The 18324-nt window shown below is 43.3% G+C and overlaps 1 protein-coding gene across 1 annotated transcript in view; it reads right to left on the reverse strand.

Moving 5' to 3' along the window:
- The window catches only part of TTBK1 (tau tubulin kinase 1), a 116981-nt gene extending 99986 nt beyond the window's left edge, over positions 1-16995 (reverse strand). The window contains 3 exon segments of the mRNA XM_071581948.1: positions 4420-4578; positions 16767-16952; positions 16954-16995. Coding sequence (XP_071438049.1) covers positions 4420-4578; positions 16767-16952; positions 16954-16980 — 372 coding nt within the window. The 5' untranslated portion in view covers positions 16981-16995.
- Between the last annotated feature and the right edge of the window lie 1329 nt (positions 16996-18324).

Below are 18324 nucleotides of genomic sequence, written 5' to 3' on the forward strand. Positions count from 1 at the left end.
TTCTCACTAAGCAGAAATCAGTATTCTCACAAAGACAGTTCAAAAAACCAGGGCCACACACAGCCCCAACCAAAAATAGCCTTGAAATACAAATTTAATTTTTTATTCCAGAAGCATATATGACACCACTGCTCTAAACAAAGTTTGCCTTCCAAGGGTATCATATAAAGACAAGACCCTTCCAGGATAGTACTCCAGGACCAAGGCAAGAGTGGTTCAGTCTCAGGATTGGTGGCAGAGTCAACAAACAAAAACTTGTGCTCTTAATCCAGAACAAAGGACCAAATAAAAAGTCAGCAGTCTATAGTGAACTCAGCCAGGGTCAAGGCTGTCATCCATAAGCTTCAAATGTTTGACAAGGTCATACAGTGACTACTGTGACTGCCTTTTAGGAGCACTTGTATTGTCAAGCCTGCAATCCCTGCAGCCCAAATCAATGGGCTCCTTGACCCAGAGATGGCTAGTAGGCCTCATCTGACTTGACAGGTGTGCAAGAGTCGAGTTGACCTACATTCATCAAACTCTCAAGAGTTTACTCAGCTTGCTCAAGATGACTGGATCTCATCTCAAGGGAATATTCTGATCTCAAGGGAAAATGACTCATGTATAACAGGTATGAACTGAGAAGCCAATCAAGAAGCCAACCAATCACATTCTAAATCATAGAAAACTTGTCAAAGCCCACTTAAAGCAATTTAGAGTGAGACCAGAACAGGCTCCAAGACTGACAACCTTCCTTCTCCCAAGCTCCCTCTTGGAATCATACATGGCCCTTGTGAGCCAGACAAGGTAAAGAATCCACAAAAGCATGTGGGACTTCCATCAAGGTTTCCAAAATAAACAGGTGAGCTTCAGTTCAATAACCTCAGAAACCTGAAAGAAAAGGAAGCATGGATTGCACCTAGCAAAAGAACATATGTATGTACATGAGTCAACACTTATATTCAAAGCTCAGTGCAGAAGGTGCCAACTTTGTCTTGCTAATAAGTGTCAGTTGTGAATCCCCAACAAAAAGCATCTAGATGAAACAAAGAGATACATCAATTCAGCTTTAACATTGATACCTAGTTCTAAGTAAGTACAAGTTACGTTTGTCTTTGTTCCCTCCTCTGAACAAAGCTGTTCACATCATCCAGAGCATACGAGGATCAAGTTACCCTCTGGGGTCTCAGCAAGAGTCATGTGGTTCCAGTACTGCCTAGATTTTGTCCAGTCAAAGCATCAAAAATATCTGCAAGGAAAGAATGATGACTCAAAAGAATACTTCTAAATCCAAAAGTTTTGATAAAAAACGTAAGTACTCCCTGTCCGCATCTTCATAAATAAGAAGAAAAATATTACTGCTGTCAGACAGCCAAACTTTACTGACTTCAAGTGACAGGAAAATTAACTACCAACAGGCTAACTGCAGAGAACTAACATCTTCATTTGTCAAAGCTTTGTCAATCAGCATACAGGAAGAGAGGAGGAAAGGAATTCACGGAATACATAAGACCAATCTAAAATTAGAAATTGGCTCAATACAGGATGTATGTCAGCACTAAGAGCTACAAGGTTCAAGAAGATGCCCTGTCAGAGACAGTCACAATGAGAGGACAAATTACACAAAAAACCTTCTAGCAGCTGCACTATACCATTACATAAATATGTCACACACCTGCCTGAGCAGGATCCATCATCCACAGCAAACCTTGGGCCATACAGCTTGCATGCTTTGAGTTAGACTTAGAAAGGTCTATGATAAAGGAAAAAATGCTAATAGTAATGTTACAACTATATGCTCACTTTAACTTTTTCCTCTGTCACTTGATCCTATGCTATCCATTTCCTTGAGCCAACACAGCTATTTTCATAGTTTTCCAGATTACTCTGTGCCCCACACAGCTTGTGGTTCTGACTGGTCCCACACCAACATCAAGCACAGCAAGGGGAGAGCACAGAAGGCCTGCCCAAAAGGCCTTGCACTTCTTTGGTGGGGGGAAACGACTGTTCAGTGAAAGCTGACAATGCTCAACTCAGCTAGCACAAGGCCAAATTCCCAGGTCTACTCAGAGCTGGGAATAAGATTTTCTCATTGCTATTTACAGCCTTTAGCAAGGCATGTCATTTCTAAAAGCCTTCAAGTGGGTCAATAGCCTCACTGCAGTATTGAAGGCTACTGTGAGCCAATATTATAAAACACAAAAGTCTGTTCCTCTAGTCTGAGGTAGTTTTTGCCAATACAGCTGCACATTTTTGTCTTTTCTGAGGCAGAGCTGGTGAGTAGAGCTTCTAGAAGTCCTCTGTCACAGATTAATGCAACAGTGAAGCACTAAACCCCACTCACATTTAGTGGCTCTACCAACTTTAAAATTATTGTGAAATGCTCCCCAGTGAGTATAACTGAGCATATTTTAGAGTGTATTTGAAGTTTTTGGTGCTTTTCAGAGTTCTGCTGTTTCCAAGGACAAAGTTTCTTTGTTTAGACCATGTTTCAAAAATAATTCCATCATTTACAGAAGTTTTAGCACTCCTGCCTACGAAGGAGAAACTCTAAGTTTGATGAATAGGGAACGGTAAAAGCCAAAGCTAGCTAGGGTAAAGCTGCAACTTGTATATTCTGAGACACTGGTAAGCACAGATGTTATGGGTCTAGCTAGGCCTAAATTCAGGCTGTAGTTTTCAGGGTGGGCCTTAGATTATCAGCTGACTTGAGCTGGGTCAGGCCAGTTGACAGCTGAGTTCTACTGGCCATATTCCATACCATATTCCGATGTCTTCTCAAATATAAAAGCAGGTGTAGGAGGAGTTTAGTTCAGTTCCTTCACAGCTGCTCATCTGGGAAGGATGTAATGTGTTGTTTTCTTGGACCAGGCCCCACTGCTGCTTGCTACTATGATATCTTAGGACAACAAAATGTTTATTCTTAGCCTTTCTCTCTGCTTGGGTCTATCTCTCAGGGGATTGAGTTCTCTTGGGTGATTTGTAGCTAGAATGGTGGGATTTGTGTTCTGTGGGGAGTAGGAAGTTATTGTTTGTAATTTCTAACTTTTGTGGGTGTGTTATATTGTAGTCTACTTTTAATTTTCCCTTTTTTGCGTAAATATATAACTAGTTAAGTTCAAGTGTCCAGTTATTTTTCCTCCCTTTCCTTGACAGGGGGGAGGGAGCTTTGTCTTTGGTTTATACTTGGCACTTTGGCAAAGTGGTCAAACCAGAACAACAGAGCATATTTCAAGTTCTATATGTCAGTTCACCTGCACATGTATTATCCTTCCAAAACAAGTATATGTCCTCCAGCTCAGAGCTGCAAGAGTACAGCAACACTTTCCTTCAGCTGTGCCAGAAAGTTTTGGGAGGGGGATAGAGGTTGTCTCCATTGTGGTCTCTAATCACAGAGAAAATTGAGATTCTCCATTCACTCTCTAAAAGCAAGGAGAATGAAGAGCAGCTTGAATTGCTTAAATAGGCTGTTCAGGGGTAAGCCAGACAAGAAAGCGTAAGCTGTGGAGAAAGCAGGAGCAAAGTGAAGAGAAGAAAGAAAAGGGAGAGCAACAAGAACAGAGCAAGCTTGAACTGTCCAGGTCAACAGAGATACAGGCACAAGTCAAGTCTAATGGAAGGATAAAGTATTGTTTGAAGTAGGCTGTTGAAAATAACCTGTTCACAGCCTGGAACTGAAATAAATTCAGAGTCATGAATTTTTTAAGTCCTTTGCTTTTCCACTGTAAAACTCGCAGGGTCACTGTACCACACCTAGTCAGCACAGACAATGACCTAGTGCTACTACTACAAATCACTTGTAGTTCAAGCTAGCAAGACTTCTGTTGTGAGTTTAAGGATTCAGACAGTGCTGGTATTCTGAGTTAAAAATTGAGACAATGGCACACATGGGATTTAAATAATTTTTTTCAGCATCTTAAAAACAAAGCCCATCCAGCTTTCACAGTGGGTTAGATAGTTTTCCCATGAAGAACTAAGACTCTTAATAATGTGATATCATTTCAAAAAGTATCCAAATAAATTCACACATATTGTACCAACTAGTTAATCATAGAATTTCTGACTTTTGAATGAGCTGACATTTGAACACTAAACATTTGGGTTTACATTATTTTATTTTAATGCAATTTGTTTATAGGCATGTCTGCAGTATTCTTTGGCACAGTAACTAAAAATCTAAGTTTCTTACTAAAAAATTACTCATTCTGCTGCAAGAGTTCAATACTACCTGAAAATTCTTGGCAGGTTTAGCCTTCCAAAAATACCAGACAGTCTAAAAACCATCACCTTCTTGCAGTATCTTGCTAACATATCAAACCATACCACTCTGCTGTTGCTTGCCAGAGTCCAGGATTAAGTAGACAAGTTACTGTACTACTACAGGAGGAGGAGGTCTGTTTCAGCCTTTAAAGGAAGCACAAAGCTGGAGCTACTCACCACTTTCCAACGATCTTTGACCACATAATTGGCCGGAAGAATGTCGACCTGTTCCCCTCCACCACTCATGTTTGGTTCGTCCTTGATGACTGCTGCTAGGCACTGCATTTGCCAGCCAGAGAGTATTTTAGTAGCTCCCAATTTAAATGAGCCATTTATCTGGAGAAAGAAGGGGCAGAGGGAAAAAATGACAAAATTATTAGCAGTCAAAATATAAGTACATGCTACATTTCTACAGGTTTTGTATATGACTAAATGAGAACCAGTCTCTTAGGAAAGAAAGCAAACACCTTACAAACACCCGAGCTCACTCCATGCCTAACTTGCCAGACACAACCATGCTTCAAGTCAGGAGCACAAACTAAAATGGTGGCAGTTATTAGCTACACCATGCAGGAGTCCAGTGCTCTTGGGCCTGACTGTCAACAACGCATAGAGAATCTTATACCCAAATGCTGCAAGGGCTGTTATTGTTACCAGGCAAAAAGCTCCTGCTTTAACAGAGCAGCTGCTACATAAGCAGTTTTTATGTTTCTTATTGGATGGCATTCAACACAATCTGGAAAGGTTTGCCAGGTATTGCATTCAATAAGACTAAAAGCATCTGAATATGGTAGAAGGTCTTTACAGAGTCAGGATTACAGATACATCACTGTAATGAACAGCCAAGCATAGAAGATGGAGATTCTTAGAAAAGGCTTCACAGCAATGTACAAATTAGCATACACACAGTACTAAAGGTAAAGGTAATCAAATTAAAATACAGAGAGATAACTTGTTCCTATGGTGTTTGTCTTGTACCTCATGCCCCTTTTTTCTGCTTTTATATGGAGGTCCAGATAGACATTTTTGTAAAAGATAAATAACAAAAAAATTTTTAAGTGTAGGCTTTCTGAAACACATTCACCCTGCTTTTCTGGAAGTAAATTAATTGGAAAAGGTCTAATAAAAGATATTCTGAAGACATTTTACTGGCTTAAGATGTAGGCTGGATCTTTTACTAAGAATGGATCTTGACAATTCTGTGAAACCATCAGCATATTTAAATTCTGCTTTTAATTTAGGCATTATTGTAATGCCTTTCAAATCAAAAAAATACAGTGTCAATATTGTTCAAACAGCATCAGAGCCTGTAGCTCTATGCTAGAGATGAATTTGCTAGTAGAAAGGAAGTGGCAAGGGATGGTCAGTGGGGGAATGATAAGGCACTACCTCTCTTCCTCGATACATGGCAGACAACATCACTTCTGCATGTTTAATGCTATGTGGTGCTACAGGGAAGTAGAAGAGAGATGGAAGGATTGTATCTTCAAATTCAGGAAAGCTGTTTCTGATTCAAATGGTGACCAAACATAGGAACTTTGACATATCTGCATTACTCTTCCCACCTTTTAAAATGTATCAATCACTGAATGTAAAGAGACATAATTTAAAATACAGTGACTGTGAAAACAAAAACTTTCAGATTGCCTTTTCCTATGGGAAATTTTGTACCCTGGTCACATGAAGACAAGTAAGAGAGTTGAGCAACCGTAAGACACTGTAAAACTGACTTCCTAGAAGTAGCAAGTGAAGCAGAAATGAAAGCAGCTGTGAGGAAGAAACACTGACAACAGTAGGACCAAATCCTGTCTCTTGGCCAACCTCAGCATGAAGTGTGAAATCAGCTCTTGCATACTGCTATTTCTTTGAGCCAATTATGGAGAATCTTTATAGTTTTATAAATTTAGTCTTGGCCCTTACAATAAAAAAATCCAGAAAATCGTGTTCACCAGCTCACTGAATGTGGCAAGAGTATTCTGAGGAGCCATTTTATCTGCCTTCCCTGCTCTTATTTTCTATCTTAGATATCTATTCTTGGCCAGCTTAGGTTGGGATACTGGCCTAGATGAACCTGTGGTATGACTCAAAGAATCAACGCTAAAAGCTTCATATACCTAACCCAATTACCTATCTTACAAGGTTTTCTTTCATGCAAGCAAAATTTTGAACAGCTTTATTGGAAAAAGTATTTCCTAATTTTACAGGATTACAACACTCGTAAAATTAAGCTTATAAATAACAACCATGCCCTGTGGAAATTCCTAATGAATACATGGGATCTTTCCTATGTTACCATACTTCAGTCTCAGTATACTGTGGTAGGAGTGCTCAAAATACAGACAAACTCACACAAACATCAAGTTGAAAACTCATCAGATGTAAAGTGGTTAATAAACAGCAGAACAAATCTATGGACGTCCATCTCTCACCACCTGGTCCTGAATAATCCTCACTGTGGAGGAATTACAATATCTCACTTTATTTCAGGACACATCCATACCTCTGGAAGTCTACAAATTCGAACAATCAGAAAAAGTGAAGTTTATTTAGACTGCTGTAACCCATGACCCACCATAACCACCTTATGAGCATGATCTGCCTTAAGAGCGGATCCCAATGGTGTAGAAAGTGGATGAAAACAACAGCTTTTTTGGTTGAGACAAAGCTGGACATCTGCAAACCCAAAAGCAACCCCAGTAAACTGCAGTCTAGAAATCAGATCAATCTCCTAGCCCAGTACCTGCATGCAAGAACAACAAAAATAGTTGTAAATAGAATTTAAACATGATTTAACTGTTCCCAACATGAACTTTACTGACAGATGGGGTGGTGAAACAGATGGGGTGGGGAATAAGATGAGAACAGTAGGATTGAGAGTGCTTAGAAGTAAGGAAAAAAAATCATTGGAGTTTCCAAATGCCACCGCTCAGCAGCACTGGGGCTTAGTTAATGGCAGCATTAACTGCATGCACTCAGTGTTCCTCACTGTTTTTCCAGTGTCATCTGCTTCCAGCACACAAGACCAACAGTAAAAGATGAAATTGTTCACTTTGAAGCAAACAAAAACCCACCTCAAATCCTTGTATAAGTAAGTTGTACCATGCACTAGCATTCTGTCATTAGGGTAAGAATACATACGACAGTACAAGAAAGAAATGGATTAAAAAAACACACTGGACTAACAGCCCCTCAGCCCTGCAATATACCATACCTCCTGCTGAACTTGAAACAGCAATGAAAAACAATTCATACACTGTTGGGGTAGATGTGACAACAGGAGCTTGTAAGGTTCTGAATTGTTCCTTGAAGACACCTATTTTCCTTCATTGTCTGCCCCTGCTGTAGCGGACCATGCTTAGAGGGCAGGCTCAAGTCTTCTTCTCATAGGCATGCAAGGGCAATCAGCCTTAGAAATTCTGGGCTTGTTATTAACAGCATTTCATTTCTGTAAAAAACAGAACACCTAAAGGTGAGGTTGCAAGATGCTGGGACTGTTTTTCATCTTTGAAAGGTCTATGACCACTAAGGAGTGATACAGTAAAAACAAAAAAAAAAAGCTGCAATCAAGACAGACAGGTCCAGATTCTCGGCTAACATGAGGCTGCACTGAACAGACCTACATAAAATATATTGAATAACAGATGCACCTTGACAGCATTAATATTGTTAGCCAGTTGCAGAGCCAACTGAATATATTATTGCCTGCACAGTGAAAGCAACAACTTAGAACCTGAGGAAAACAAACAAAACCCCCAAACATACAATAACATACTGCCAGAGACTGTACTCACATGCATTACAGAGAAGTTAGACACATCAGTAATTTTTGTGCCAAAGCAATCTATCTACAGGGAGAAACAGCACAGCTAATTATGGCAACAAATCATTAGGAATGCACACCAAATAAGTATGCCTACACTACTAGCATTTTATGTGATCCTAATCCTCTCCAAATACATCTTGGCAGTAAAGGGAAAAAAATGGGGAGAAGGAGAATTTGAGAGGAAAGTGTATTACCTTCCACCAATCTCAGTGACAGAGTTGCGTTAAGTTTCAAAACAAGCAGAACATTAAATCCAACATGAGGGAATCCTTGTAATATCATAACCAGCTTAATCTCTACTAATGTAACAGGCAAATATTACGGTTTGCTTACAATAACCATTTAACTGCAGCTTATGTACCTGCAAAATCAGCATAGATTGCAAAGTCTGAGTAGTCTGCTGGTAGGCTAAACAAATATATATGAATAAAAGCAAAAACTAAGAAGAGGTTATACTTACAATATCAGACTCAATCTACACCTGATACCACCGGAAAACACCATACAGGGGTATGTTTACATCACCTGATCCTGGACCAGAGTGTGTAAATGAATTTCAGGTAATTCAAAATGTCCCTCTCAGGCAAGTCCTCTCCCTTCTCTCTGAAGAGTGCTTTTGTCAGGAGCCTGTTATTCATCTTTCATCAAATGTGGCCACTCCAAGTCACTTTTCACAGCTGAGGTCAACAGTGACCTTCTTTGGAGAACAGTATTTTATCTTGAAAAAACAACTCAGGCATACAGCAAACTGATAACATCTATTTGCTCAACAGTCTTGTTACAACCTATTATATTAGGTTATGAAAAGGCCCACAGCCTGAGATCAATCATTTTAAACCTCCATTCCAGAGAAAATAGTGCTCATCTTACCCATTCAACACGTTTTATTGCAGTCACCATAATTATCAAGGATTACATAAACTTGTTCAAAAGCTATTAAGAGGTTAGAAACATAACAATAAGTTCCTGATTAGAGATCTGATAATTTGATTCAAATTCTGGAAGACAGGATATTTTGCTGGGAAAATTCATGCCATAGATTTGCCATATAGACTTCATATTACCAAGACCCTTCATAATAAAAACTAGTGTAAGTGGGACAACTGCCACTTGCTGCACTTGTATGTCGTATCAGACTAAAATAAGACTAAATGGGACAAATTTTTTTCAGTTTTCAAGCCCAGTGGTGATCACAGCAGAGATTCTGTTTGTTATTAAACAGAAGAGATCTACTGGGACTGACAAAAACATGACAAATCATGCCAACTGTTAGTCACTTAAATCATCCCTCTACAGCCCTTCTGCAACCATTTTCCCATTTGTGTAAGGAACTCTTCCCCCTAGCTGGAGCATGGTCAGGGGAGCAGGTTCAACCTTCCTCTGTCACTTACAAATCTACAGTTTCATTCTCTCATCTTCAGCCTCACCTTTTTTTCAGTTTGCAGACAGCTGCCTAAGGAAACTTTCCTGTCTGACCATTCAGGAGCCACTCTGGCAGTCACATTCACAGAATCACAGACTATTCTGAGTTGGAAGGGACCCACAAGGATCATTGCGTCCAACTCTTAAGTCAATGGCCCACACAGGGGATTGAACCCATGACCTTGGCATTATTACAACCAAGTTTTAACCAACTGAGCTAATCTCAGGGTGTTGCACCACTGGACTTCCGTACCCTTATAGGCTGTGTTCCTCTTGTGTTCTTCGTGCCAGTTACACATCCTTCTTGGTCAAATGGTGAAATTTGGTCTGGGGTCTGGTTGCATTTTATTTGGATTCTACAGAGTTTCTAAATGAACCAGACACCCAGCGCTGCAGGTCCCCATGTCCTTTGTTTGGCAAAGGGTCAGCACCACTTTATGGCTCCTTGCTTGGGGTCCAGACATTTCCCCCTTACCCCAGACACAATCTGCAGCTTGCACTGAAGCTGCACACCAGCTGCCTGCCTTGTTGTGTTCCTCAACGGTCCTCCCTCTCTTTTAATTAAGCATATCTACTAATATAGTAAAAGGAAAAAGAAAAACCTCCCAAGGTGTTTAACCACTGCCCTTCCACATTATTAGAAGTAACAAACTGAACAGAATTACAACTAACAAGATTGCCAAAGGGCAGAGTACAAGGTTATAGATTCCCATGCATAAATACTTAAATGATTCCCAATAGAAAATCGTGAAGGATTCTCAGAAGTCAGTTATTCATTGACTGGTTGATCATCACTACTTGCTTCATGTGAGAATGGTGTATTCAATTTTCCTTACCTACATCTTTAACAGCAAACTAGGAACACAATAATGCAGTACATGGCCCTTCCCATTTACGTTCTAATTTGGATTTTTGAGAGAATGCCTTAATTAACACTTCACCTCCAGGTTGTATATCATGTACCTCTGTTTCAGTGGTGTAGTTTGATACCACTGGCCATACTTTGCTCTTTGAACTCTTTCTGCATATATAAAACATACTGGGTCAAACATTCAGATCCATCCAACAAGCTGGACTTTGCTGGGATGCAAGCTCCTGGCACAGCTAAATGCCTTCGAAAGAGAGTTTGTGATTCTTTTTATATTGCTGCATAAATTCCTGGAGCCACCCATACCTTTTTCATTTGGTTAGCTATTGCTTCTGTCCCTCCATGGGCTATTATCATGAAACTACCTAGCTACAGCGATTAAAATTTCATAGGCAGAATCAGTTTTCCTCCAATTGCCCTTATTCCATCATCACTTTGGGTTGTTTCCAACTTTTCCCACTGTCTCTTTTCTTCTGTTGTATAGTCCTTCTCACACATAGTCCTGTGGTCTGTCAGATTTGGCTGTTCCCTCTGGTGACCGTCAGAGCCACAACAGCTTGTTGTCCCAGAGGTTGCCTGGGTGCAGCCTTTGCAGCTGCACCAGTGAGGGCAATTTCTACTGATTCCAGTAGTGCCTCTGGTGTGGGCTGAGCATTACAGCAATTTCTGCAGGTAACTACTGATTCTAGCAAATTGCATATTTCCTCTCCGTTACATACTCTCTTCCCCTGCTGATGTGAAAAATCCCCATTGCATAAGACTCTTGCTGCATGACACAACCCAAAAACATAACAAGAGCAGATACAGGATGTTAACTTATTTTCCTTTAAAAATTGTTGATGCAGTGATGCCACAACAGCTTAAGCTGGTTGTGTCAGGAAAAAAAAAACAACTAAAACCAAACAAAACCTCTCAAAACAAACAAACAAAAACCACACCAAAAACCACTAACAAAACTTTAAAATGTGTTCTTCAGGACAGATTAATTGTAATATACCACATTTGTAATTTGATACTTAATTTCCAGGGTTATGCCAGGTTTCTACATATCACAAAACATACATGGTCAGAATTTGTTTCTATAAAAAAACATAATAAACCTTATGTCATATTTCAATGTGAAAATAATTTGCTATTTATAGCTGTAATAAAGTAATGGAAAAGTAAATTTTGTACGAGTTGACTAATGCTTATAGTAATTTTTCAAACCTATCTCAATCTGCAATGAGTAATTGCACGTTCTGACCTCAGCTTGCCAAAGTAAGCTGGCTACTGGTGAATGCTTCTAATAATAAATACTCCACAGATAGAACAATTACTGATTCAAGTACAGCCAGGGATGTTTGGAGGGGGAAAAAAGGTAACCCAATGAGAAATACATGTAGCAAGGTTAAAGAAAAGATGTTTTGCAAAAGAAGCAACAAGCACACTAGAAATACCAGCTTCTGAACAGCCATCAGATTGAAAATATGCTGCAGGACCTACATGACCAGACAGCCCTGAGCCCTAGAAACCAAATGCCTCCTGTCACTTCCCTCAGATCAACTGTCACAAGAGTGAGAAACTATTTGCCTACCTGCCCTTTGCATTTCCACCATTTGTTTTTAATTTTCTGTCCTGCTAGCTCAATGGACAAAGCCCCATAAGCCTCATCTCTGCTTGAGAAGCAACCACTCCTGATTCTTTATGGGCATTGAGAACAGCAGAAAGAAAAAATGCATCTTTAACAAAATGCTTCTAAAGACAACAAAACTCATGCTCAGAAATCTATGAATAAGTCATACAGGTCATGCATACAGAACACTGCTGTAGAGAGAAACAGAAAAAAAGGGAGACAACTCTGTCCTTGCCTACTGGTGAGAGACTACAGCAGAGGCTGATAAAGGGCCAGGATCCATGTCTCATGGTCACTAAATATCCTGGAATGGAGAAAAAGGCTGAAAGGAGCCTTCCAGCCATTTGAAAACTAAACTCTTTCAAATGACTGTATCTTAGCCAAAAGAAACAACAAAAAGCCATGGAATATAGTACAGAAGTATCTCCCTATGATGAAAATTGAAGAAATTGAAGGGCTCTGCCATTCTAGCTCATCTTCTGCCAGAAGATGAAGCCTGACAACTGTAGATTAGTTTTTCATGGGTGTTTTCTTTAAGGACAGGAACTAGAACAAGAGAGAGGGTGGATTCCTGATCTCTCGCTCTTTTCAAATCAAGGTGGGGTGCCTTTAAGCAGGCATGCTTTAGCTCCTGTAAATTTTACTAAACACAAAACCAACAACAACAACAAAAAACAAAGCCAAAAGTCACATTTGAAATGTGAATAAAAGTGGAGAATCAGTGGGAGCACTGTTACACCACATCACCTACATTCCTTCCCCCATAACTTCTACAAACAGACACTTATCCTGGGTCAACAGTTTCAGGTTCCTGGTTAGTCAATCTAAAAGCCTACCTGCAGTGGACAGACAAGAAATAAAAAGACTGATAGGAAGAAAGATAAAAAGTAAGATGCCAAGGATTTTTGGCTTTTGTTTATTTTAAAGAGCTCTGCAGAGCATCTAGAAAATCAGAATCTTCCACAACAGACATGTTTAGAAAACTGAAGATTAAAAAGTAAATGGAGTGACAGGCAGAGGGGCGAAGTCCTGATTTACAGACCTATTAGGAAAGGCTAGAGTGCTTTAGGCGAGACCCCACAAGCATGTAGATTCATCTCACTAATAACAATGTTTCTGGATAGGTGTGGTATGAGACCAAAGGCCTTGAAAATTAAGGTGTCCTATGATTAAACTGCAGTTTCTCGAAAACTACTAACTAGCTAAAAGAGAAGAAAACACATAGGAATGCAGAGCTAGGTTTCATAATGGAATGCTGTTACCAGTGGCATGACACAACTTGTGTACATAGGAAATTATTCAGGCAAACAAAAAAAAAAGGCTGAAAAACTGCAGACTGCAACACCAAGGAGGGTATAAGTAGGGCAAGCATATTGTACGTGTCTGCTTAGCCTTTCCTTAAGTGTCATCTCTTGGTCATAGGTAGCTAAAGGACTGGAGCAATCCGGAGTTTTGGCCTGAGCAGTTGAATTTATGATCCTATAATCCAAAGCCTTTTCATTAGACATCAACATCTCCTTATCCTCCTGCAGTTTTTTCATACCCAACTGGGAGGCTACCAAAGCTTTCTACAGACAGCCTCCAGACTGAACGTGAGCCTCAGAACACTGACTGTTGCATGGACATCAAGGAATTCACTTCCATCTGTCATGGCTAACACTAGATTTTTTTCATAAGGCTAGGATGCCCCACAGGCATTCTCTCTGCTCCTTGTTGTACCTATCTGACTCAAGTCAGCTCGTGATCTACAGTTTGTTCCTTTCATATTGTTCACCAAATTAAAGATGGCACAGCCTGACACCAAAAGGAAAGAGTTTCCAAAAACATCTTATTTGATTAGATCTACAGTCCATCACACTGTCAACATCTTCCTTCTCAACTACATAAAAGATCCTTTCCCATGTATGCAGCTCTTGAGTGGTGGAGAAGGCCTAGTAGAAAACAGTGAGTAAAACTAAAAGGGATTAAGGGATTATGAATCTGATGAAAAAAGCTACTGTGGAAGTTTTATTCTTCCCCATCAAGTCTATTGCTGTATCTGCCTGTATCCAAAAAATGAGAAAAGTTCATATGGAAAAACTCTTGACATATTGAGTTCCAAGTCACATTGTTATTACTATATTATTTTCAATATTTTCGAGGATAACTGTCATGGGTCTCAACAATGTGATACACTGGTTGTATGTGGGCACTGTTGTGGAGAAGACCAAGAGTTGGCCTGAACAAGAAGGACTGCCACAGAGTTTGAAGCTGGGGAGACTCCTATAGGCAAGGGAATCTCAATTTTGCTTCAGACACACAGCGTAAAAATCACATCGCCTCCCTTACCTCCCACTTCTCCTTCCTAATGCTTCAATAAATATCCAACAGATTCTCTCATTCTTTCTCTGCCCTAGGAAGGGAGGTCTCATAGCTGGCCTTCCTTATTCCTCACTCCCAAAGCAATCTTAACATTTATTTCAATTCGACAGTGTCCCCCAATAACATTTAAGGGGATTTCATGATGTTTCAGAGGAATTCCCACAATGACATTTAAGAAGATTTCATGTTCCAGAGGAATACCCATTTTTGATTATTTTTGACAGAAGAAGGGAAGTACTGGTCATGTTACTTGTTCAATAAACGAGCAGACCTAAAACAGCTTTTCAGTAAGTGCTTCTGCAATCATTTCAGCAAATACTGGGCTGTGCCTTGCAACGTTCAAAGTGAAAGATACTAAAAAAGCCAACACTCCCTTAAAAATGAGGGAACAGTTTACAAAGTCCTTGAGGACTTTAGAAACCCTTATTCCCTATACAGCCCTATTTTCTCTCCACTGCTCTGTTTTCAAAGTGAATCAATGTTACTGAAAAGTAACATGGAGCTCTGGCAAACAAACTAATCTAGGAAGTTCTCAAGATAAAGAGCCATTCCTGAAGTGTTTTTCTGGACCCTGCACATATACCAATTGCTTCCATTGGAGGAGAGCTCCACACTGCCTTTCATAGTGTAGAGATACACTTGCCTTCACCAATAAACATTGGAGTTAGGGTAGAGAGGGAAGAGGAAGGATATTCACACATGGGCCACCAGCACCACTTCATTAGCATCAACCCTGGGAGCTGATGAAATAGGTTTCTTAACACCAGAGACACTCCCTTCTGGAAGACCAAGAGTGTTGATGGGGATCTGGCTTTCCTCTTGATGACTATTACAAGAAAAAAGGCTAGGCAGGTGTCCCCAAGACTGATCCCGATAAAAGTGTCCTATAAGGGAATTCCAGTGTTTTCCTTTGCCAGTCAGAGAAGAGGAATTTTGCCTATTTCTTAAGGAATGAGATTATCATAAAGCACACAAAAGCACATAGAACACAAAAGTAATACCAGTGGACACCACATATACCATTCATGAGCATTGCATCTCCAAAGTTTCTGATCCCACATACATCAGCATGAGAATGCTCATTATGAGCTGGATAATTACTGGGACACAAAGGAAAAAAAGCCAAAACGTTAACACATCATTCCTATTCTACCTCTCTTATACCTAGAGAGGTCTCAAAAGATGGTGATACACTAAAATGTGGTGAATAACTACTAGAGGAGACAGTACTGATGCTCTTAGACAGAGCAGCTGTACAGGCTCAGCAGCTATAAGCATTAATGCTGTTGGGAGCATGAGCACACCCTGTTGCACACACAACATGCAGTTAAATTTCACTCACAAAAAGAAACAGTCCTTGGGCTCAAAATCTCTCTTGTGACCCACTGAGAAGTTTGTTGCTAAAAGGCAGCGTTTTCAGTGACAGTATAAAGAATGTAAAGAAATCCATGTAAAACGATAAAATGAGGAAACCTTTCCTTCTATCAATCACTCAGTAATCCCTCCTTGCAAGCCTAAGGAAATTCAAAACAAAAGATATTAATATAGAGCTGTTTTGGACTGCTCAGAAACATGACACCAACAGGTTTTGAAGTCTCTACCCCACAAAAACCACAGTGGGTCTTGAACTTGGCATGCAAACAGCTCAGCAACACTGTCGGCGCAGCAATGTCACTCCAGCATAGAGCATTCTGGTTCCCTGTCAAATACAAGATGCACTTCAAGGTCATGGTGTTCATCTTTAGAGTTCTCTGTGGGTCAGACCCAGGTTACCGGATACCTCTTCTCACAGAATGCAGGGAAAGCATGACGACTACGGACACATTCAGCAATGCCAACTTGGGTGTCACGAGCAGTAAGGACACAATGCCAGACTTCGAGCCCCAAAGCTGCAGGAGACCTGGAGATGCACACAGAACATCCCACGTCCCATCCTGTGAAAGAGGAGAAACTCTTCCTCTTCCCTCAACACTGAGCACGAGGGAGTTATTACAACGTAACCCGATGGAAACGCACCCTCCCCAGAGGCCTCTATGGAACGGTCTGGCTTTTCACATGCAGCTGAACAGGCACCTGGTGGCCCCGGAAAGGATGCCACGTCAAGTCTCGGACGGCACCTGGCCCCCTGAGGAGGCTGACACCCTCCGTGGGTTTCCCTGGGGCCCGGCCCGGCACAAGGCCGTGGGTGCCTTCGCAACTCGGCCCCGCCTGGCACAGGGGCGCGCGGTGGCGGCCCCGGACACCATCCTGAGAAGCCGCTCCCCCGGCAGAGCGTCTCAGGGCTCAGAGCGCCCTCGCTCCGGCCCCACATGGCGCAGCGAAGTTACGGCCCGCCCCCACTGCGGCGGCACCCCAGGGCACCGCCACCCGCCGGCCCGGGCAGGTGGCGGCGCTGAGGGACGGCCGCCGCCCCAGGGCCCCCGCCCTGCCCTCACCTCGGGCCATCCCGCCTCCCCCCGCCGAGGAGGTGGCCGCGTCCGCCCCTGCACTGCAGCTGCCGGCACGTCGCCCCTCTCGACAGATGGTTCGCCCCACCCGGCCCACCTTCTCATTGGTGGCACCAGTCCGTCACTCCGCTTCTGGCCCGCCCAAGCCCGCGGGCACGCTGGGAGCTCGAGGCCCGTGTGTGGGTCCCTCGCCCTTCGCCATGAGACACCCAGTGGGGCGATGAACTACATCTCCCACAGTGCTCCGCGCACACCCGCGGAGCGGCCGGGCCCGGTGCGGTCTCTTTGGCCCTGCACCTCCCCGGCCGCTGGCAGGCCGGTCACTCCCTCCTTCCAGCGCCCGCGACCGCTGCGGCCCGGCTCGACCCGGCTCACCTGGCCTCGCCGCCGTCCGTGCCTCCCGCTGCGGCCGGCGCAGGCAGTCCATGCCCCGCGCCCCTCAGTGCGGCTCGTCGGGCGCGGTGCCGCCGGCCCGGCGCGCTGCGGCTGCGGCTGTGGGACGGGCCGGTCCCGGGCGCATCCTCCCCTTCAGAGCCGCGGCGGGCGGCGGGATTCGCCCACAATGCACCGCGCGCCGCCCCGACAGCATCAGCCTGACATCACCCGCGGGCCGCACCCGCCAGGCCGGGCCCGCCCCGGGTCCGCCCCGCCGCCTCCGGCAGCCAGCACCGGGCACCGCGCTGGTGGCTTATGGGGCTGGGCACTGAAGCGTGCCGGGACACCGGATACTGGGCAGCGTACTGGTGTGGTACGGGGACCGTGCCCAGTCCTGAGACCGGGAACAGGAACAGCGCGGCGCTGCCCTGCCCTGGAACCAGGAACGGCACCGGCACCGCTGGCGAGATCACGGACGAGGACTCACGCTCGTCTCTGCAGTGCTAGGATCAGCACTGGCATCACCAGCGTGCCCCTGGACACTGCACTGCCGGAGAACTGGGACCAGCACTGGCACTATCTGCACCGGGCCATGTGACTGCACTTTTGGGATCAAGGCCAGAGTCAGCATATCTCCTTGGGGCTGGGCTGCATTGCACTGGGACTGGTGGAGTCAATCCCCAGCAATGCTGGCCTGCAGGTTTTCACCTCAGTGCTCTGAGATCAGGAACTGCAAGGGACTGGTGCACTACACTACATCACCGCAGTCTGGACTGGACACACTGCTGGGACCGGGACCAGGACCAGCACCACCAGCATTGGCCCAGACACTGCACCATCAGGATCAGCACTGTTCCCCATCTGCATTGGGGCAGACCTTGCCCTGCGAAGGCTGGGAACAGGCCCAGCAGCTCACAGCTGGGTCCAGCAGCAGCGCTACCAAAACTGCACTACCAGAGAAATGGCTCACATGAGTGACCTCTCCCTGCATGCAGCCAAACCATGTGCCTGTCTCTGTTCCCCCACCCTGCGATGCACAGCTGTACCCCTGCTCCAGAGATACGTCATTCTCCATGCTCTACCTCACTGCAATTCATGTTATACTCAAGGCACAGATAAGCAGATGGCTCCTGTGGATGTGCTGTGCAGTGTGCATGGCTGTGCTTTCTTG

Source organism: Pithys albifrons, chromosome 2, assembly GCF_047495875.1.
Source record: "Pithys albifrons albifrons isolate INPA30051 chromosome 2, PitAlb_v1, whole genome shotgun sequence".
In the NCBI taxonomy this organism is placed as follows: domain Eukaryota; kingdom Metazoa; phylum Chordata; class Aves; order Passeriformes; family Thamnophilidae; genus Pithys; species Pithys albifrons.